The following is a 23198-nucleotide window of genomic DNA, read 5'->3' on the forward strand; positions in this document are numbered from 1 at the left end:
TTGTCAGTGAAACTACAACAGCAGGTGTTGGTGTAACTACAACAGCAGGCCCAGGAACAACAGTTATAACTTCAAAACCAACCATTACTACCACAACAATTGGACCATTCACAACAAAGGGAACCACTCTGGCACCTGGTGTTGAAACAACCACAAAGGAAGTAACAACAGCTGAGACTGTAACAACACCAAGGCCACCAAAGGTAGAAACCACTGGTCCAACAACATCTTCTACCACAGTTGTTGGTGTAACTACAACAGCAAGACCAGGAACAACAGTTGTCAGTGAAAGTACAACCGCTGGTGTTGGTGTAACTACAACAGCAGGCCCAGGAACAACAGTTATAACTTCCAAACCAACCATTACTACCACAACAATTGGACAATTCACAACAAAGGGAACAACTCTGGCACCTGGTGTTGAAACAACCACAAAGGAAGTAACAACAGCTGAGACTGTAACAACACCAAGGCCACCAAAGGTAGAAACCACCGGTCCAACAACAGCTTCTACCACAGTTGTTGGTGTAACTACAACAACAAGACCAGGAACAACAGTTGTCACTGAAACTACAACAGCAAGTGTTGGTGTAACTACAACAGCAAGACCAGGTACAACAGTTGGCAGTGAAACTACAACAGCCGGTGTTGGTGTAACTACAACAGCAGGCCCAGGAACAACAGTTATAACTTCCAAACCAACCATTACTACCACAACAATTGGACCATTCACAACAAAGGGAACCACTCTGGCACCTGGTGTTGAAACAACCACAAAGGAAGTAACAACAGCTGAGACTGTAACAACACCAAGGCCACCAAAGGTAGAAACCACTGGTCCAACAACAGCTTCTACCACAGTTGTTGGTGTAACTACAACAGCAAGACCAGGAACAACAGTTGGCAGTGAAACTACAACAGCCGGTGTTGGTGTAACTACAACAGCAGGCCAAGGAACAACAGTTATAACTTCCAAACCAACCATTATTACCACAACAATTGGACCATTCACAACAAAGGGAACGACTCTGGCACCTGGTGTTGAAACAACCACAAAGGAAGTAACAACAGCTGAGACTGTAACAACACCAAGACCCCCAAAAGTAGAAACCACCGGTCCAACAACAGCTTCTACCACAGTTGTTGGTGTAACTACAACAGCAAGACCAGGAACAACAGTTGTCAGTGAAACTACAACAGCAGGTGTTGGTGTAACTACAACAGCAGGCCCAGAAACAACAGTTATAACTTCCAAACCAACCATTACTACCACAACAATTGGACCATTCACAACAAAGGGAACCACTCTGGCGCCTGGTGTTGAAACAACCACAAAGGAAGTAACAACAGCTGAGACTGTAACAACACCAAGGCCACCAAAGGTAGAAACCACCGGTCCAACAACAGCTTCTACCACAGTTGTTGGTGTAACTACAACAGCAAGACCAGGAACAACAGTTGTCACTGAAACTACAACAGCAAGTGTTGGTGTAACTACAACAGCAAGACCAGGTACAACAGTTGGCAGTGAAACTACAACAGCCGGTGTTGGTGTAACTACAACAGCAGGTCCAGGAACAACAGTTATAACTTCCAAACCAACCATTACTACCACAACAATTGGACCATTCACAACAAAGGGAACCACTCTGGCGCCTGGTGTTGAAACAACCACAAAGGAAGTAACAACAGCTGAGACTGTAACAACACCAAGACCCCCAAAAGTAGAAACCACCGGTCCAACAACAGCTTCTACCACAGTTGTTGGTGTAACTACAACAGCAAGACCAGGAACAACAGTTGTCAGTGAAACTACAACCGCCGGTGTTGGTGTAACTACAACAGCAGGCCCAGGAACAACAGTTATAACTTCCAAACCAACCATTACTACCACAACAATTGGACCATTCACAACAAAGGGAACCACTCTGGCACCAGGTGTTGAAACAACCACAAAGGAAGTAACAACAGCTGAGACTGTAACAACACCAAGGCCACCAAAGGTAGAAACCACTGGTCCAACAACAGCTTCTACCACAGTTGTTGGTGTAACTACAACAACAAGACCAGGAACAACAGTTGTCACTGTAACTACAACAGCAAGTGTTGGTGTAACTACAACAGCAAGACCAGGTACAACAGTTGTCAGTGAAACTACAACAGCCGGTGTTGGTGTAACTACAACAGCAAGGCCAGGAACAACAGTTGTCAGTGAAACTACAACAGCAAGTGTTGGTGTAACTACAACAGCAAGACCAGGAACAACAGTTATAACTTCCAAACCAACCATTACTACCACAACAATTGGACCATTCACAACAAAGGGAACGACTCTGGCACCTGGTGTTGAAACAACCACAAAGGAAGTAACAACAGCTGAGACTGTAACAACACCAAGACCCCCAAAGGTAGAAACCACTGGTCCAACAACAGCTTCTACCACAATTGTTAGTGTAACTACAACAGCAAGACCAGGAACAACAGTTGTCAGTGAAACTACAACAGCCGGTGTTGGTGTAACTACAACAGCAAGACCAGGAACAACAGTTGGCAGTGAAACTACAACAGCCGGTGTTGGTGTAACTACAACAGCAGGCCCAGGAACAACAGTTATAACTTCCAAACCAACCATTACTACCACAACAATTGGACCATTCACAACAAAGGGAACCACTCTGGCACCAGGTGTTGAAACAACCACAAAGGAAGTAACAACAGCTGAGACTGTAACAACACCAAGACCCCCAAAAGTAGAAACCACCGGTCCAACAACAGCGTCTTCCACAGTTGTTGGTGTAACTACAACAACTACTCTACAAGTAGTAACAGGCTTAACAACAACACCACAAGCACCATCGCCACAAGTCGTTGTTAGTACAACTGTAGTGCCCACAACCAGTGAGTGTCGGTGCCTTTTCAATGGAACAACATATCCCCCAGGTTAGTGTAATTCCATTTTAGAAAAATTAATGACCTTTCTTGCACTTAGATTTCCTTTTCTTTTTCGCCTTATATTCTTCACTAACTAAATACTGATGTCAAATTAAGTAACCAGCTCTCCTTAATATCACACTGTAATTGTTTTAGGTAGTAGTAGAAGTAATCCCAGAAATGATGTAAAAAACGTATTTCACAAATGTCATGCATATATACATATATAGATATTAGGGGTGTAACAATGCATCGATCCTAACGTGACGATTCAACTGCATCGATTTGAAAATGTTAGAATCGATTAGAATACATTTATTTTTTTATAGGTTGATTTTTTATTTACCTATAGTCCATTCATGCTGAGTGAATCAGTTCCCCCAGCCACATTTTGTGTATTAAACATTTTTGGGGGAATTAACTGATAGAAAAGTCATCGAATTGCATCGAATCGAATCGAATCATGGTCAAATGAAGCGATTTCATGATGCATTGAATTGTTGCGTGAAGAATCGTAATCGAATCGTTATGGGGTCAAATATTTACACCCCTAATAGATATATATAATAATATATATATTCACGATTCCTTTTGCTTTGATATGTTCTTCTTTGCTTAATTCCTACAGGGAGCTTCCTATATAATGTAAATGACGGTGGAGACTGGTGCTACACCGCCTACTGCTCTGAAACCTGCAGTATAGAGAAGGAGTCTAAACCCTGTCCCACAACACCGAGCGCAACGACCCATCCATCCCCTTCCGCTGGTCCGACAACAACAACCCCCATTCAGACAACCCTTTCCCCACACTGCTTCCACTTGAATCCACCCAGACTGGTAGGAACCTTTTTCCACATAGACCATTTCCTTGGAATGTTTGGTTGCTAAGCAACATATAGGATTACAGTTTACTTTCCCATTAGGCTTGTTGCTGTGTTTGCTAATAATCAGAATATGGCCAAGATGAACAGTTATTTTGGTAATAATACAAATGAGGCTCACAGGATTTCGTGACCTCAAGTGTATTATTGATATTATACAGAACAATCAAACAGATTATTTTTAAAGTAATAAATGTTAGTTTTTTGCTGACCAAAGAGTTCCTAGATTAAACACTAATTTAGTCTATATCACTGTAATTATTGAGAATGTTAACAAAGTCATGCTTTAGGAATGAATCATTCAGGTAGTGGGTGCATTATCAGGACATATTTGGAACATCATTTCAGCCATTCCCAGCACTTTAGGCAGGCTACATTTATCAGTGTTTTGTAGCAAGGCCATTTCAGTTGAGGTACTCAGGCATTACAGTACGTCTCCTACAGTGTTTTAACAGTGTTCATACTGTTGTGCAGGCTCATTACCCCTCAGACAGTGTTTTAACAGTGTTCATACTGTTGTGCAGGCTCATTACCCCTCAGACAGTGTTTTAACAGTGTTCATACTGTTGTGCAGGCTCATTACCCCTCAGACAGTGTTTTAACAGTGTTCATACTGTTGTGCAGGCTCATTACCCCTCAGACAGTGTTTTAACAGTGTTTAGACTGTTGTGCAGGCTCATTACCCCTCAGACAGTGTTTTAACAGTGTTCATACTGTTGTGCAGGCTCATTACCCCTCAGACAGTGTTTTAACAGTGTTCATACTGTTGTGCAGGCTCATTACCCCTCAGACAGTGTTTTAACAGTGTTCATACTGTTGTGCAGGCTCATTACCCCTCAGACAGTGTTTTAACAGTGTTCATACTGTTGTGCAGGCTCATTACCCCTCAGACAGTGTTTTAACAGTGTTCATACTGTTGTGCAGGCTCATTACCCCTCAGACAGTGTTTTAACAGTGTTCATACTGTTGTGCAGGCTCATTACCCCTCAGACAGTGTTTTAACAGTGTTCATACTGTTGTGCAGGCTCATTACCCCTCAGACAGTGTTTTAACAGTGTTCATACTGTTGTGCAGGCTCATTACCCCTCAGACAGTGTTTTAACAGTGTTCATACTGTTGTGCAGGCTCATTACCCCTCAGACAGTGTTTTAACAGTGTTCATACTGTTGTGCAGGCTCATTACCCCTCAGACAGTGTTTTAACAGTGTTCATACTGTTGTGCAGGCTCATTACCCCTCAGACAGTGTTTTAACAGTGTTTAGACTGTTGTGCAGGCTCATTACCCCTCAGACAGTGTTTTAACAGTGTTCATACTGTTGTGCAGGCTCATTACCCCTCAGACAGTGTTTTAACAGTGTTCATACTGTTGTGCAGGCTCATTACCCCTCAGACAGTGTTTTAACAGTGTTCATACTGTTGTGCAGGCTCATTACCCCTCAGACAGTGTTTTAACAGTGTTCATACTGTTGTGCAGGCTCATTACCCCTCAGACAGTGTTTTAACAGTGTTCATACTGTTGTGCAGGCTCATTACCCCTCAGACAGTGTTTTAACAGTGTTCATACTGTTGTGCAGGCTCATTACCCCTCAGACAGTGTTTTAACAGTGTTCATACTGTTGTGCAGGCTCATTACCCCTCAGACAGTGTTTTAACTGTGTTTAGACTGTTGTGCAGGCTCATTACCCCTCAGACAGTGTTTTAACTGTGTTCATACTGTTGTGCAGGCTCATTACCCCTCAGACAGTGTTTGAACAAGCTCACACACACACACACACACACACACACACACACACACACACACACACACACACACACACACACACACACACGTCCTTGGCCTGCCTGTGTGTATTAAGTGATTGCTTATCCATCTCAAATTAGGATGGAGAGACATGGAAGGACACCGACTGCTCCAATGCCACATGCAGCGGTGGGAAGGTCACCACGGCACCGGTGATCTGTGCCGAGCCTGAGACACGCGTCTGCGTCAACGGACACAAACCGGTGAAGGTCTTCGACGACGCGGGATGCTGCTACCGTTATGAATGTCAATGTAAGTCGCAAAGTGAAACCAATATCTTATACCACTTAGGATCCAACTTCTTATACCACTCTGGACTTATACCGGCTTACACCACAGGGGGGGGGGGGGGGGGGCGACAGTGGCTCAGGAAGGTAATAATTAGGGATGTTCGATATTGGCTTTTTTACCGATATTGTCCAACTCTTAATTTCCGATACCGATATCAACTGATACCGATATATGCAGGGTTTCCCCCCCCCCAAAAAACACAACATTAGGCATTCTTTTCACAATAAATTAAATAAGAATTTGTTCTTACTTGTTTGCCTGGGTAAATAAAGGTTAAATAAATGTAAAAAAAAATATATATATATATATTTTTTTTTTACAGATACCGATCATTTCCGATATTACATTTGAATGCCAATATCGGTAGGCCAATAATATCGGACATCCCTAGTAATAATAATAATAACAAAGATGATGACACGAGAGTCTTACCTCCTGTGGCTCTGCTTCTCCTCCAGGTGCGTGCCAGGGCTGGGATCAATCCCACCTGGTGACATTCGATGGCGCCACTTACAATTACGAGAGTGACTGCTCTTTCTACCTGGTCAAGGAGATCATCGCGAAACATAACTTCACCGTCATCGCGGGCAGGGAGTGTGACCCGTCAGACAGCACGTTCTGTCCCAAGGCCCTTATTGTGGAATACCAGTCCTACAAGGTCGTCCTGACCGAGACCTTAGACTCCGGCAAACGTGTCAATGCGGTAAGTAATCATTGATCTTGTCATAAAGAGTTGCCCTATATATTAACCCTTTCACTACCAAAAGGGTTAACCCTTTCACTGAGACACTACAGAAGGTTAACCCTTTCACTGCCACCCGACAAAGGGTTAACCCTTTCACACCCGGTAGTGAAAGGGTTAACCTTCTGTAGTGTGGTAGTGAAAGGGTTAACAACAACACGACGTGCTGATACTCATGTGGCTCTCGGTCCTCCAGGTGTACGTGAACGAGAAGCGTGTCTACCCGGCCTACAGGAACGGCCCCCTGTACATCACCGGAACGGACCTTGTCATCATCTTGGAGATGGAAGATATCCAGACTGAGATCGTCTACTCAGGCTTTTCCTTCAGCATCAGCGTGTTCTATCCATTGTTCACTGGCAACACAGAGGGACTGTGTGGTGAGTCACCATAACCCTTGACCCCTGACACTTAACCTAGCCATGACCCCTGACGCGTAAAGATTTTTCCCAACCCACTTTCAGTTCCGTGTTCGGGTTCCGCGATCTGATTGACCACTGACGTTTCTCTCAGCGCCAATCGCGTTACGCCTAGTTCTGCCTCTAACAGCCTGCTAGTATACTAGTTAAGCTTGGCGACTCTTTCGAAGTCGCTCTCTTTCGAAGTTGGTTAAGATTAGAATTTGTCTTTAGAGCAGGGCGATAGACCACCGACAAACTCTTCGAAAGAGTCGCCAAGCTTAACCAGTGATCTAGGCGTAACGCGATTGGCGCTGAGAGAAACGTCAGTGGCCAATCAGATCGCGGAACCAGAACGCGGAACTGAAAGTGGGTTGGGAAAAATCTTTAAGCACCCCTGACACTTATGCTGCATCCCAATTCTCCCCTTGGCCCTACCCCTTGTTTTCCGCGTTCCCGCGAAGTGTAGGGGTGTCCCATTACACTTTGGATCAAGGGGTAATGACGTTTCAGCCCTCCAAATGGCCCTACAAACGGAGTCTGCCAAGATGCAGGCTCGATTTCAAGGGAGAGATGGTATTTCCCAGAATGCACTGCAAACCTTTTGCAAATCTAAAGAAAAAGAAAATGGCGGAACGGTACGAGTAATTTAGAGACAAATGGAAGTATTGATTTCTTCGTAACGAATCATTAAAAAAATATACAGTCAACTGGAATATGTTAGTTTTTTACACATATGTTGGATTATGTAATTGGTTTGCCATGACAAACCAAAAAGAATCGCGAATTAACTAGTGGTTATCCTATAACCCTAGTTATATGATTACTGGCGTTTCGCTTCGCCTATGGGATTGATTGATTGGAAATGTTATTAACAGATTGCAGAATGGGTACAATACAGTACGGCTCAATACACACAATTGTTTTTTTTTTTTTATCCACTTTTTCTCCCATTTTTCCATATTTTCTCCCATCCCAATTTCGTATCATCCAATTCAACCCTCCCCTGTCACGAACGCTGTTTCTTGCCTCCCACAAGCCGGCTGCAATGTGGACTAAGTCATACATAGCACAAGTCCCCTCCGGTACTTGAGGTAACAGCAGTCGCATCTTTTCACCTGCGCAGCTCGATCTCTCAGTGTCGAGGAGTAACGCGTGGGAGGCTCACGCTGCCCCCGACACTTCCTGATTCTACTGCGCAGGCGCACCAACCGACTTGTAGGAGTCGCTTGTTCACAACGTTCGATCCCCACCCTTCAGTTTTCCCTCCCCGTAATACGGCCAATGTGTATTACTGCGGACGACCAGCCAAACTGAAAAACAATGTGGAGAGCTGGATTCGAACACGCGAATCCTAGCGTCTCCACACTGGTGGCGAGTGCCTTGCCCACTACACCACCTAGCCGCCTAATACACACAATTGTTAAGGGGATGCAAACCAGAGAAAGACTTTCGTCTTGTTTACATCAGGGTCCCCCATTTTCAATTCATCATAACATTTATAACATATAGGGCGGCTAGGTGGTGTAGTGGGCAAGGCACTCGCCACCAGTGTGGAGACGCTAGGATTCGCGTGTTCGAATCCAGCTCTCCACATTGTTTTCAGTTTAGCTGGTCGTCCACAGTAATACACATTGGCCGTATTACGGGGAGGGAAACTGAAGGGTGGGGATTGGGCGTTGTGAACAAGCGACTCCTACAAGTCGGTTGGTGCGCCTGCGCAGTAGAATCAGGAAGTGTCGGGGGCAGCGTGAGCCTCCCACGCGTTACTCCTCGACACTGAGAGATCGAGCTGCGCAGGTGAAAAGATGCGACTGCTGTTACCTCAAGTACCGCAGGGGACTTGTGCTATGTATGACTTAGTCCACATTGCAGCCGGCTTGTGGGAGGCAAGAAACAGCGTTCGTGACAGGGGAGGGTTGAATTGGATGATACGAAATTGGGATGGGAGAAAATATAGAAAAATGGGAGAAAAAGTGGATAAAAAAAAAAAACATTTATAACATATAGGGGCGGCTGGGTGGCGCAGCGGATATTGCGCTCGTCACCAATGCAAGAGACTCCGGTCTCGAATCCGGGTGTCAGCATTGCCTCCGGCTTGGGCCAGCCGTCATACTAACTCATTGGCAGAGTTAGAGGGTGGAAGTCGATGGGTGGGGATTTGGACGTTGTGGACAGCGACTCCTACAGGTCGGTTGGGGGACGCCTGCACAGCAGAGACAGGAAGTATAGTGTGAGCCTCCCATGCGTTACACCTCGCCACTGAGAGTCCGTGCTGGCAGGTGAAAAGATGTGACAGGCTGCCTCCTCGTGTACCGGAGGGGACACGTGATGCAAGGCTTCTATCCTCCCTACAACCGACCAGTGGGGGGCATAATCGAGCAACGTTCAAGACAGGGGAGGGGAGAATTGGAAACTCGAAATTGAGATGGGAGAAAAATAGAAAATAAGGAGAAAAAGTGGATACAAAAAAACATTTATGACATATAGATAAACAGTACTGTTACATCCAGATATTTATGACATACAAGATATAAAAATGTACAGTAGGCCTACTGTTTAAGAGACAGAGTTTCTAAAAGAGAGTATATACATTTGAGGGGGAGGAAAACAGATCGCTTCTTGGCCCTGTTTCAACGCATGGTTGACAAAATGCCAGAACAATAGTGTGAGTACTGTATTGGGGGGGGGGAATTCATTTATTAAAATGTATTTTCTACAATTGTTAATATTTGCAGTGGATTTGTATTCTCTTTACATATACATGCAAATTACTAGAATTTAAATCAAGAGAACCTAGAAGTAAAAAGTTAATTATGTACTACCACTACCAGTACCATGTAATACACTGTATTACCATGTACTGCATGGTCATATTCTGTTGTATCATGTAGTACGCTATACTGCCATGTAGTACCATGCAATACCATGTAGTACTACTGTATATGCTTTATTATAGTCTCACCCATTCATTTTCTATTTGACTTACATACTGTATGAATATAAAGAACCTGACTAACATTTGATTAAACTTGTGCTACAAAATAACAACACATAATGTCAAGAGTTTGATACCAAAAACCTTTTTATATACAAGCATAAACACTGAAGACATTCGTTATAATTTACACGGTATGCAGAGCAAGCTTCATGGTCCTTCTGATGTAAGCTGCCTGTAAGTAATGTAAACAGTCAGCGTGTGGGTGGGTTGCGTCATTACGCTGTCGGCAACTGAGTGCTAGTGCTGTCCCATTTTGTAGTGCAATTTACCCCTTGTGGCTCCGCTCTGAAGGGTGACTCGAGGGGTAGGGCCAAGGGGTAGGGCCAAGGGGAGGAATGGGACGCAGCCTTAACCTAGCCGTGACCCCTGACACTTAACCTAGTCCTGACCCCTGACACTTAACCTAGTCCTGACCCCTGACACTTAACCTAGCCATGACCCCTGACACTTAACCTAGTCGTGATCCCTGACACTTAACCTAGTCCTGACCCCTGACACTTAACCTAGTCCTGACCCCTGACACTTAACCTAGTCCTGACCCCTGACACTTAACCTAGCCGTGACCCCTGACACTTAACCTAGTCCTGACCCCTGACACTTAACCTAGCCATGACCCCTGACACTTAACCTAGCCATGACCCCTGACACTTAAACTAGCCATGACCCGTGACACTTAACCTAGCCATGACCCCTGACACTTAACCTAGCTATGACCCCTGACACTTAACCTAGCCGTGACCCCTGACACTTAACCTAGTCGTGACCCCTGACACTTAACCTAGCCGTGACCCCTGACACTTAACCTAGTCCTGACCCCTGACACTTAACCTAGCCATGACCCCTGACACTTAACCTAGCCGTGACCCCTGACACTAACCCTGAATCTATACTATACTATACCCAGCCTCTTCCTCCAGGGGAGCGCGTATATTTTTTACTTTATTGATTACTTTGACAATGTAACTTTATTTATTACTCTGACAATGTAACTTCATTGATTACTCTGACAATGTAACTTCATTGATTACTCTGACAATGTAACTTCATTGATTACTCAGACAATGTAACTTCATTGATTACTCTGACAATGTAACTTCATTGATTACTCTGACAATGTAACTTCATTGATTACTCAGACAATGTAACTTCATTGATTACTCTGACAATGTAACTTTATTGATTACTCTGACAATGTAACTTTATTGATTACTCTGACAATGTAACTTCATTGATTACTCTGACAATGTAACTGTATCGCTAGAGACAGACGTCACTCTTGCTTCAACCTGACCCTCTCTCTTGTCCTTCTCAGGTACCTGTGACAACAACATGGGTAACGACTGTCGCGCCCCCAATGGGCAGCTGGAGAGCTGCTCTTCCTCTGCTGGCAAGTGGCCGGTCAAACCCTGCGTCTCACCCTCACCCTCACCCTCACCCACACCCACACCCACACCCACACCCACACCCACACCCACACCCACGCCCACCACCGTCGCCCCAACCTGTCAAGCTGTCACATGCGACCTCCTGACCAGCAGGTGAGTGAGAACCTGCACAACTTACAAGGCTTTTTCTGAGACTCACAGATGCTCTGGGCTGGTTGTTGGGCCACAGCTATAAACATTATAATATGCAACTATATTTTTATACAAATAAATACACATGAATCGAACCACTGTTGTGGATTATGATTGATCAATTATATCGTAGACAGATCTTCTGATCAAAATAGGTTTAATTAAGTAAAAACAATTATTACAAAGGGGTTAAATGAGCTTTGGCTGAGAGGAGTGCTCTCCTCGTGGCCAGCTAGGAGACACTGAAGAAGAGGAGTGCTCTCCTCTGGCCAGCTAGGAGACACTGAGGAAGAGGAGTGCTCTCCTCTGGCCAGCTAGGAGACACTGAGGAAGAGGAGTGCTCTCCTCGTGGCCAGCTAGGAGACACTGAAGAAGAGGAGTGCTCTCATCGTGGCCAGCTAGGAGACACTGAAGAAGAAGAGTGCTCTCATCGTGGCCAGCTAGGAGACACTGAAGAAGAAGAGTGCTCTCATCGTGGCCAGCTAGGAGACACTGAAGAAGAAGAGTGCTCTCATCGTGGCCAGCTAGGAGACACTGAAGAAGAAGAGTGCTCTCATCGTGGCCAGCTAGGAGACACTGAAGACGAAGAGTGCTCTCATCGTGGCCAGCTAGGAGACACTGAAGAAAAGACGGAGAGAATGATCTTAAGTAGAGAGAGGGGTGGGGGCTGTAGCCCCTGGCCTCTCACCGTGTGAACTAAGCTATTGTTTGGGGCAACCAAAAGTGGTTCTCCCCCATCACCATACAACACAGAGGACGATTCATCATAAAGGTTTATGGCCTTTATGATTATTATGACACGTACCCATAGAAGTCCCATTTTAAGTTTTGAGATAAGTGATAAACTTCTAATCTTGTTCTCTAAAGGTTTTCAATTGGAGTGTTGTTGTGTACCTTTGGGCAATGATTCGGATTGACTGTACAATGATTCGGATTGACTGTACAATGATTCGGATTGACTGTACAGTGATTCAGATTGACTGTACAATGATTCGGATTGACTGTACAGTGATTCAGATTGACTGTACAATGATTCGGATTGACTGTACAGTGATTCGGATTGACTGTACAGTGATTCAGATTGACTGTACAATGATTCGGATTGACTGTACAGTGATTCAGATTGACTGTACAATGATTCGGATTGACTGTACAGTGATTCGGATTGACTGTACAGTGATTCGGATTGACTGTACAGTGATTCGGATTGACTGTACAGTGATTCGGATTGACTGTACAGTGATTCGGATTGACTGTACAATGATTCAGATTGACTGTACAATGATTCAGATTGACTGTACAATGATTCGGATTGACTGTACAGTGATGATTCAGATTGACTGTACAATGATTCGGATTGTACGTTTTGTTTACTTCTTGTAAGGTTCTGTCCCGACCAATCATTCACCGTCGACTAAAAACACGTCTTCTTCAATCAATAGGCTATCTGAATTTTTTTTTTTTTAAATTAAAAAGGCTACTAACCTTCTTACTGTCTTCTACTATCATGCACTCTTCCACTAAATAATCTTCCTTGCCTATATTACTACCTACTGTACTAATATGTCTCTACTACTATGCACTCAACACTGCAGCACCCGAGTTTCAACACTGTTTGAATGAACATTGTTACTCGGCTGAAAGAGTTGTACCCTTCCTGCTGACCTGTTGTACAGAACTTGTCGCTTTGGATAAAAGTGTTCAGCTAAATGACTAAATGTAAATGTCTACTGTGTGCGTCTTCTCTAGCGTTTTTGAGGATTGCCACCAAATCCTGCCACCAACGCCCTACTTAGAGGCCTGCAGAGCGGATGTATGCAGTGGCAAGAACAACAGCTGTTCCAGCCTCGAGGCCTACGCCTTGGCGTGCTCCAGAGCCGGACTCTGTGTGCCATGGAGGGGCGCCACCGGGGGACAGTGTGGTGAGAGTTACATGCTGTAGCATTTAGGCATTTGATGCAACTGTAGCCTAAAGGTGAGAGAAGCAAGCTTGTGACCGGCAGGACACCAGTTCAAATCCCTGAAAGGGAAAAAAGGAGTTCTAGATGGAGGAAGTGAATAGTTAATCCTTTTCACTACCACACTATAGAAGGTTAACCCTTTTCGTTATTGTACGTCTGTGGTAACAAATACTAATATTCCTTGAATCTTATGATGACACAGGGTCTTTAACGTGTTTCCGTCCCACAGAGCACAAGTGTCCCAATAACAAGGTGTACCTGCCCTGTGGTCCAGCCGTTCAGCCGACATGCAACGCCAGGTAAAACACGTCAACACTGTGCCACCTTCTTAACCCTTTCACTACCACACTACAGAAGGTTAACCTTTCACTGCCACACTACAGAAGGTTAACCTTTCACTACCACACTACAGAAGGTTAACCCTTTCACTACCACACTACAGAAGGTTAACCTTTCACTACCACACTACAGAAGGTTAACCCTTTCACTACCACACTACAGAAGGTTAACCTTTCACTACCGCACTACAGAAGGTTAACCTTTCACTGCCACACTACAGAAGGTTAACCTTTCACTACCACACTACAAAGGGTTAACCCTTTCACTACCACACTACAGAAGGTTAACCTTTCACTACCACACTACAGAAGGTTAACCTTTCACTGCCACACTACAGAAGGTTAACCCTTTCACTGCCACACTACAGAAGGTTAACCTTTCACTACCACACTACAGAAGGTTAACCTTTCACTACCACACTACAGAAGGTTAACCCTTTCACTACCACACTACAGAAGGTTAACCTTTCACTACCACACTACAGAAGGTTAACCCTTTCACTACCACACTACAGAAAGTTAACCTTTTCACTACCACACTACAGAAGGTTAACCCTTTCACTACCTCACTACAGAAGGTTAACCTTTCACTACCACACTACAGAAGGTTAACCCTTTCACTACCACACTACAGAAGGTTAACCCTTTCACTACCACACTACAGAAGGTTAACCCTTTCACTACCACACTACAAAGGGTTAACCCTTTCACTACCACACTACAAAGGGTTAACCCTTTCACTACCACACTACAGAAGGTTAACCTTTCACTACCACACTACAGAAGGTTAACCTTTCACTACCACACTACAGAAGGTTAACCTTTCACTGCCACACTACAGAAGGTTAACCTTTCACTGCCACACTACAGAAGGTTAACCCTTTCACTACCACACTACAGAAAGTTAACCTTTCACTACCGCACTACAGAAGGTTAACCTTTCACTACCACACTACAGAAAGTTAACCTTTCACTACCACACTACAGAAGGTTAACCTTTCACTACCACACTACAGAAAGTTAACCTTTCACTACCGCACTACAGAAGGTTAACCTTTCACTACCACACTACAGAAAGTTAACCTTTCACTACCGCACTACAGAAGGTTAGTGAAAGGGTTAACATTATGTAGTGTGATAGTGAAAGGGTTAACCTGGATCACTGTCCTGAGCCCCATCACTGAATGACAGAGTGACGTTTCCCCGCACGTCTGGAATAAAAGAGAGATGTTCCTGGATTCCGTCCTTCCTCACTAATGTCAGTGATCTCCTCACATCGCCAGGTACAACGCGAGGTTCATCGGGACCACAAACAGCTCCAAGACGATGGAAGGCTGCTTCTGCCCCAACGGGACCATGATATTCAACAGCATTGATGACACCTGTGTCAGCGTGTGCGGTAAGGCGGACTCCCCTTCAGAGGACAGGGTACATGGCGTTCAGAGGCCTCGTGTGGAGCATGGTTCACAAGAACAGGGGGGGGGGGGGGGGGGGGGCGACAGCGGCTCAGGAGGCAGAGCGGTTGTCTGGCGATTGGAACGTTCCCGGTTCAAATCTCGCTCCTCCCGGGCAGCGTGTCGAAGCGTCCTTGAGCAAGATACTTTAACCCCCCTTTAATTGCTCCCAATGAGCAGGTCGGCACCTTGCGTGGTCGTCTCCGCCGTCAGTGTGTGAATGTGTGAGTGAATGTGAGGAACGAAATTGTAAAGCGCTTTGAATAAAAGCTGCTGTGGAAGTCGAAGGAAGAGGCGATGCAAGAATCGGCGTGACAGGTTTCCTTCAGCTTACTTCCAACTTTATTCAATAACAAACCACCAGGTACACACACTTACTACTATTGTAATGCACTGTTCACTGGTCTTCCCAAAACAACCATTGGGAAGCTTCAGCTTATCCAAAACTCTGCAGCTCGATTACTAACTCGTACAAAGAGAAGAGAACATATCACTCCAGTCCTAGCCACTCTGCACTGGCTGCCAATAACTCATAGAATTGATTTTAAGGTCTTTTTCCTGACATATAAAGCTCTTAATGAGCAAGGCCCAAAATACATAGCAAATTCCCTAGTTATCTGCCCTCAAGAACGCTACGGTCATCCACTACAGGTTTACTAGACACACCCAGAAACCAAAAGAGGATCGGAAGTATGGCATTTGCCAACTATGCCCCAAAACTATGGAACACACTACCAACACACATCAGGAACGCCAGCTCCATACACATTTTTAAAGGAAAATTTAAAACGTACCTATACAGTCTAGCTTACAAATAGTGTACCATGCCTTAGGGAAAGCGAGTATCTTATTGAAATGTTTTTATTATTATGTTTTTAAAATGTTATGTATTGATCTTTTACTGAAATGTTATTTTACTGTGCTTTGCCTATTGCCGTACTTTTATTACTGTTGTCTTATTAATGTGATGCTTTACATATGCGTATGTTTGTGTACAGCACTTTGAGCTGCTTGACATGTATGAAAGGTGCTTTATAAATAAATACTTACTTACTTACTTACTTACTTACTTACTTACTTACTTACTTACTTACTTACTTACTACTACCCCTATATCTCCTCCCCCGTGACCCCTCAACTCTGGAGTGAGAGACTCCCTTAAAGTGACACTATACACTGCTATATATACTGTAAATGCATCATTTACCATTTAACATGTTCTCTTTGATATTTAATCTGCTTCTCTGTGTCTGTTCATATTCCAGGCTGTACCGGACCCGACGGCAAGCCCAAAAAGGTGACAACTTTATCCGATGCACAAAGCACACGTGGAGGCAAACATTTCTCTCCCGATATTGCAGGAACATCTTTGAAAATGAGTTAATTTAACATGCACTGTCCCACACGAATACTGAAGCGTTCTTCCCCCCCCCCCCCCCCCCCCCCCAGCCCGGCGACATTTGGACGAGCGAGTGCAACGTGTGTGAGTGTAACAGAGACTCCATGGACGTCCAGTGCACGCCGGTCACGTGCCCCGAAACGCCGGACGTCCCCCCCTGCGACAAGCCCGGCCAGCACCTGGTGGAGAGACAGGACGGCTGCTGCGCGGAGAAGACGTGCGGTAAGAAATACACCGCCAATCAAAGCAAATGTATTTGTAAGGCCCGACAACACACGTTAATGTCCCCACGGGCCGGATACGTCTTCTTTTTTAATTTTGTATTATTATCTTTTTCCTCCTTCCTTTTTTCCGTTTTTCTCCCCTAGTCGTTATGCCAATTCCCAATCCCCTTCCTGGTCGTTGCGCACTCTACCCCCCTACTGTCGGTCTGGGAGGGCGGAGACTATCACATGCTTCCTCCGACACATGTCGGCCAGCCCACCGCTTCTTTTCACCCGGCAGCGCGGACTCTCACTGGGAGAGTGTAACGTGTGGAAGGTCACACTACCTCTCTTAGATCCTTCCCTCGCTGTGCAGGCGCCCCGACCGAACTGTAGGAGTCGCTGTCCACAACGACCCAGACCCACCCACCTGCTTTCCCACTAACACTGCCAATCGAGCCAGTATGACGACTGGCCCAAGCCGGAAGCAACGCCGACAGCTGGATTCGATACCAGTGTCTCTTGCGTTGGTGGCGAGCGCCTTGCTGCGCCACCCAGCCGCGGACACGTCTTCTTTAAACAAGTCAAGAAGAAACATCACAATAAATCAAGAACAAAGATAAAAACACCAGGAAATCCAAAATAAAATGTTAAATGAATTAATTAAATTAATGCAACATTCCCAGACATACCCCACGCGAAGGTAAGGAAAAACCCACTAAAAACCTAGCAATAGGACAAAAAGCACCACAGGCAATGTGGAGGGAAGATAACTTAGAAGGGCCGTTCAAGGGGGGATCTCCTTCTTAGATGTCGATGATAGTAGTGTTTAAACAGGCAAAACAGTTGGTAAATATGTACATTATACGTGTGATGAAACACAAATAAGTACATGCAATAACAACTGGGGTACATAAGTGGTCGAAGAAGTACACAGTTCCTGTCTACAGTTCCTGTGTAAAAGTAGAAATACCCAGATAATTGAGTCCTCTGGTAAAGGTAAAAGTCCTCCATTCAAATTCTACATAAGTAAAAGTAGAGAAGTGTTTGATATTGAATGTACTTAAGTATACGTAAGTAAGTATAGAATTCCCAAACAAATTATTTGAGGCAACGAGAGGGTAAAATAAGCTCTATATTGTAGCTTCAATGAGCTATAATGAATTATCTGTGACGGATAGGGGATCCTTTTTTAATTGTTATTAATATCTACAGTGAAGACGTTGATGAAAATAATCCCTGTTCTTTTCTCCTCCAATAGAGTGCGACGTGAGTTTGTGTGACAACACCGCGTTCACCTGCCCACTAGGGTTCCAGCTTAAGGTCACGATGGTCAACGGCAGCTGCTGTGCCAGCTACCAGTGTGGTATGTTACTTGACCACAGTATATCCATGTATCTGCTGTGACCAGTGAGGTACGTTACTTGCTCACAGTATATCCATGTATCTGCTGTGTGGTATGTTACTTGACCACAGTATATCCATGTATCTGCTGTGTGGTACGTTACTTGACCACAGTATATCCATGTATCTGCTGTGTGGTATGTTACTTGACCACAGTATATCCATGTATCTGCTGTGTGGTACGTTACTTGACCACAGTATATCCATGTATCTGCTGTGACCAGTGAGGTACGTTACTTGACCACAGTATATCCATGTATCTGCTGTGACCAGTGAGGTACGTTACGTGACCACAGTATATCCATGTATCTGCTGTGACAGCCAGTGTTGGGAAAGTTCACTTTCTACACGAACTAGTTCAGTTCACAGTTCACACATTTTTTAATGAACTAGTTCAGTTCATAGTTCATAATTCAAATATTTGAACTAAAGTTCATGGTTTCAAAAATGAACTATAGTAGTTATTTTTTCAATAAGTTGCTGTAAGCTATTATTTGTCAAAAGTATTCCCACAATCCATATAGAACCACAGACCGCAATCAGAATACTGGCATTTCCATCATACTGTGATTATTTATCAGTGTTTCCCCTGAAGGGGTGGCCCGCATCGCGCTTAACGAGTCTCTCTCTCCGCGTGCAACACGCACACACCGAAACCGCGATCGGTTTAGTTCTTATTTATTTAGTTTGCAGTGTGTGTAATGCTCACGATGCCTCATTGAGTCAGGACTATAAATGCAAAAACGTAACACTTTGCATGCCACACCCGAGATTTCTCGGGTTTACCCCCCGCGGGTTGAATGCCCACTCACGAGAATTCTCGTATTTTTATTTAATTTTTTTTTTAGCGATCTGAAATCATATTTCATCAACCAAGTCTACCGTTGGAGATTCAGCTACCTCAGGCGCTCAGATGTGAAAAAAGCGCCCCATATCGTCTCCCAGGTGGTAATTCACCCTTTTGGATTGAACTCAATGCAAATTAATGAGAAAAAAAACCCTGCACTCCACATTTTACTTCTCACTCATGCAACCGGCGCGATTTTCAGCGCGCGCCACGAGCGTGCATGCGTACACATATACTATCGATAATCTAGCGTTTATTTGAAAACGATTCATAAATAGGCAGAACAATGACAACGTTCTAGAATATTCCAGTAAAAGGCGATTATCATGGAAACCTCTTTTTTCTCCGTGAAAACGAGGGGTTTTCTAAATGCAATGAAACGGAAATGAACCGATAAAAAAACAATCTGATTCGACAATGTTGACTGGAAATAGGTCATTGATAATGCGACGGGCAGATTAGACACATAGCCATAATTTAAAACATAGATTAGGCGATATTAACGTTAACATTGAAGTGGCCTTGGGCATTCAAGGGACTAATAAGGAATTAAACTTGGGCAGTCAAAGTGGTACAAATATTGTTGTATTTATTATCATTATAATTATTTAATTTCACGGATGTCTGTAGTATCGGCAATCCCCAATGACTGTCTGTCCGATTTACGACTGCCTTTTCGAGTTCGTAAATCCTACATAAATCCTGTAGTCTGTCTGTGTGTGTGTGTGTAATATCCATTCCCATCTGTAAATAAGGATGTTTTGTAGACAACGTCACCTAAATGTTGTATGGTTGTAATGGCATCAAGTCCTGTTGAAAAATGACATATTGCAATATGTAAAATATGTTATAATCCTAGACAGTTCAGACGTTAACATGCCTGTGTGTCTGTCTCTCTCCAGTTCCTAAAGGTGTGTGTGTCCACAACAGTACTGAGTACCAGGTGAGTCCACTGTCTCAATATCCCTGCTTCACTGTCTCAATATCCCTGCTTCAGAGTCTCAATATCCCTGCTTCACTGTCTCAATATCCCTGCTTCAGAGTCTCAATATCCCTGCTTCAGAGTCTCAATATCCCTGCTTCACTGTCTCAATATCCCTGCTTCAGTCTCAATATCCCTGCTTCAGAGTCTCAATATCCCTGCTTCACTGTCTCAATATCCCTGCTTCAGTCTCAATATCCCTGCTTCAGAGTCTCAATATCCCTGCTTCACTGTCTCAATATCCCCGCTTCAGAGTCTCAATATCCCTGCTTCAGAGTCCCATTTTTCAATCTTGAATAGGAAACAGCTATCTAACAATTTTGCAGTCAGATTTTGCATATGCACCCATAAAATAACCTAGAATGGCCCTTTTTTTTTTTTTGACGATATTATGTCAAATCGCAGTGGTGACTTCTGAGATCCCATCAAATGAATCTCACGTCTTTCAAGTGGGGAAATGTTTTTTTTTATGGTGAATCATACTAACTAACTAACCCCTCGTGATCTGTGTTCTGCAGCCTGGATGCAAGATTCCTTCGGGACCCTCCTCTCCCTTCTTGACAACGCCAGGACCTCCTTCATCAGGTGGAGCACTCACAACATCTCCGTCCAGGACGCCAGGACCTCCTCCAGGCGTAGCGTTCAGACCTTCATTCGAGACACCGGCACTTCCTTCGGCAACTTCTCTGCCGGCCGTCGACATGAAATGTCAGGAGTGTCACTGTGGTTACACCACGGACCCCAGCACCATGCTCAACCTCATCACCTGCAGGCCTATAGTCTGTGACACCAAGTGCTCTGAGGTACACTTTATATAATAATACTGTACAATAAGTCTACAAAACATCAGGAAGTTAGGGGACATGTTCTTAGTGTTGGGTTACACCCCCTTTTCCACAGTGCATGGCTCACAGAATCGTTAACTTGTCTCTCCTCTCCTCACCTACTACATCCTCTTCATGGCTGAATTTAATTTAAGAGGTAAACGGCATGAAGGGATTGTTGTTTTCACTTAGTTGTTTGGCTCTAGAAAACAGCATGGATTTTGTTTTATTTGCATTAAGTACAAGTTTAAGATGAATACGTGTATCTTGCAAAGCACTAGCGTAAAGTTGCAGGTCCCCAGTGGCTAGTTGTACAGAGTCAGCAGTACAATATACAATAGTGTCGTCAGCGTATAGATGGATTTGACAGCAGCCACTCAACCAAAAGACAATATCAATCATATAAATGGTAAGATTACACAATATACTCATTCTCTTCCACTTCCCAGGGTTATGAGTATACGCCTGTCCAAGAGGAGTGCTGTGGGGAGTGTGTCCTGGCCAGCTGTATCTTCAAGGCTCCAGATAACGCAATAATCATTCTCAAGGTTAGTGGTTGTGTGTGCTGCATATGAATTGACTCATCTCCCTCAGATCAAAAAGACATTATTATTATTTTAATTTTTTCTAAACACGATTAAAAAGAAATTAATAAAAAAGACAAACAATGAAAAATATACATATCACTGTTCGAAAAGGAGTAGGAAGAAGCCTAAGCTTATCTTGCCCTACCCCTGTCCGCCACTTCCAAGTGGGAACATTAATTAATACTTAAATTATATAATGGAGAATATCCACATTGCAAATCATTCTTCATTCTTAACATTGAAAACAACATAAAATAAATAAATAATATCAGTATCCATAATGTAGTACAAAATACAAATACAAATAAAACAACAGCTTAGACATTGCACCACACCAATGTGTATGTTAGCCATGATGGAATGTGTTATTAAAGGAACACGTCGACATTATGGGAAATTGCCATATATTGCCACCTACCATATTTTCCAGAATCAGATCGATTGTGTTGCTCGGTAGAAATCTATCCGGATGCGAGCTAGCTTAGCTTAGCACAAATTAAACAGAAGTGGATACGGAGTGGCTAGCCTAGGCATTGGCCAAAAACACCTCTCCCAGAGTTCTAAGCTAGGATAGCTTTCTACTGAACACACAGAAAGGAAATTGGTATCTATATTCTTGTGACTCTGGAGAAGACAGTCAGTGCATTCCCCATAATGTTGGCGTGTTCCTTTAGTAATGATGGATGGATGGATGGATTGATTGATTGTTCTCCCTCTGTAAACAGGTGAACCAGACCTATTCGCCCCCTGGTGAAAAGTGTGTGAAGTACACCTGTGACTTGGTAGAAGGCCAGTACATTACCAAGGAGGCCAGGATCACCTGTCCTCACTACAACCCACTGGACTGTGTCCCTGTAGGTTTCTCTAACCTCTATAACCTGTGGCTCCAAAACATAATTCATTCCCAATGTGTTGCTACTGTGCTCTACTGTCAAGCTACATGTTCAAATCCTCCACCTGGCATCAATATGCCATTTGGGACTGATTATTGGTTAACCGTCTGTAGTGTGATAATGAAAGGGGTAACTGTCTGTAGTGTGGTAATGAAAGGGTTAACCTTATGTAGTGTGGTAGCGAAAGGGTTAACCGTCTGTAGTGTGGTAATGAAAGGGGTAACCATATGTAGTGTGGTAGCGAAAGGGTTAACCGTCTGTAGTGTGGTGGTGAAAGGGTTAACCGTCTGTAGTGTGATAATGAAAGGGTTAACCGTCTGTAGTGTGGTAATGAAAGGGTTAACCTTATGTAGTGTGGTAGCGAAAGGGTTAACCGTCTGTAGTGTGGAGGTGAAAGGGTAACCGTCTAGTGTGGTAGTGAAAGTGTTAACCTTCTGTAGTGTGGTGGTGAAAGGGTTAACCGTCTGTAGTGTGGTAGTGAACGGGTAACCGTCTGTAGTGTAGTAGTGAAAGGTTAACCTTCTGTAGTGTGATAGTGAAAGGGTTAACCTTATGTAGTGTGGTAGTGAAAGGGTTAACCTTCTGTAGTGTGGTAGTGAAAGGTTAACCTTCTGTAGTGTGGTAGTGAAAGGTTAACCTTCTATAGTGTGATGGTGAAAGGGTTAACCTTATGTAGTGTGGTAG

General features: G+C 44.0%; 1 protein-coding gene across 1 annotated transcript in view; it reads left to right on the top strand.

Annotated features, from left to right (window-relative positions):
* Window positions 1-23198, top strand: part of LOC311247296 (mucin-5B-like) — a gene marked incomplete at both ends in the record, with an annotated part of 70945 nt that overhangs the window by 43818 nt on the left and 3929 nt on the right. The window contains 13 exons of the mRNA XM_084337655.1: window positions 5694-5865; window positions 6363-6607; window positions 6843-7026; window positions 11358-11432; window positions 13813-13882; window positions 15205-15320; window positions 16641-16672; window positions 16825-16996; window positions 18239-18343; window positions 20131-20171; window positions 20729-21013; window positions 21484-21582; window positions 22347-22475. Coding sequence (XP_084193781.1) covers window positions 5694-5865; window positions 6363-6607; window positions 6843-7026; window positions 11358-11432; window positions 13813-13882; window positions 15205-15320; window positions 16641-16672; window positions 16825-16996; window positions 18239-18343; window positions 20131-20171; window positions 20729-21013; window positions 21484-21582; window positions 22347-22475 — 1725 coding nt within the window. The remainder of the gene's footprint in view (window positions 1-5693; window positions 5866-6362; window positions 6608-6842; window positions 7027-11357; window positions 11433-13812; window positions 13883-15204; window positions 15321-16640; window positions 16673-16824; window positions 16997-18238; window positions 18344-20130; window positions 20172-20728; window positions 21014-21483; window positions 21583-22346; window positions 22476-23198) is intronic.

The sequence above is a fragment of the Notolepis coatsorum genome (genome assembly GCF_963971535.1).
Source record: "Notolepis coatsorum genome assembly, chromosome: 20".
Lineage (NCBI taxonomy): Eukaryota > Metazoa > Chordata > Actinopteri > Aulopiformes > Paralepididae > Notolepis > Notolepis coatsorum.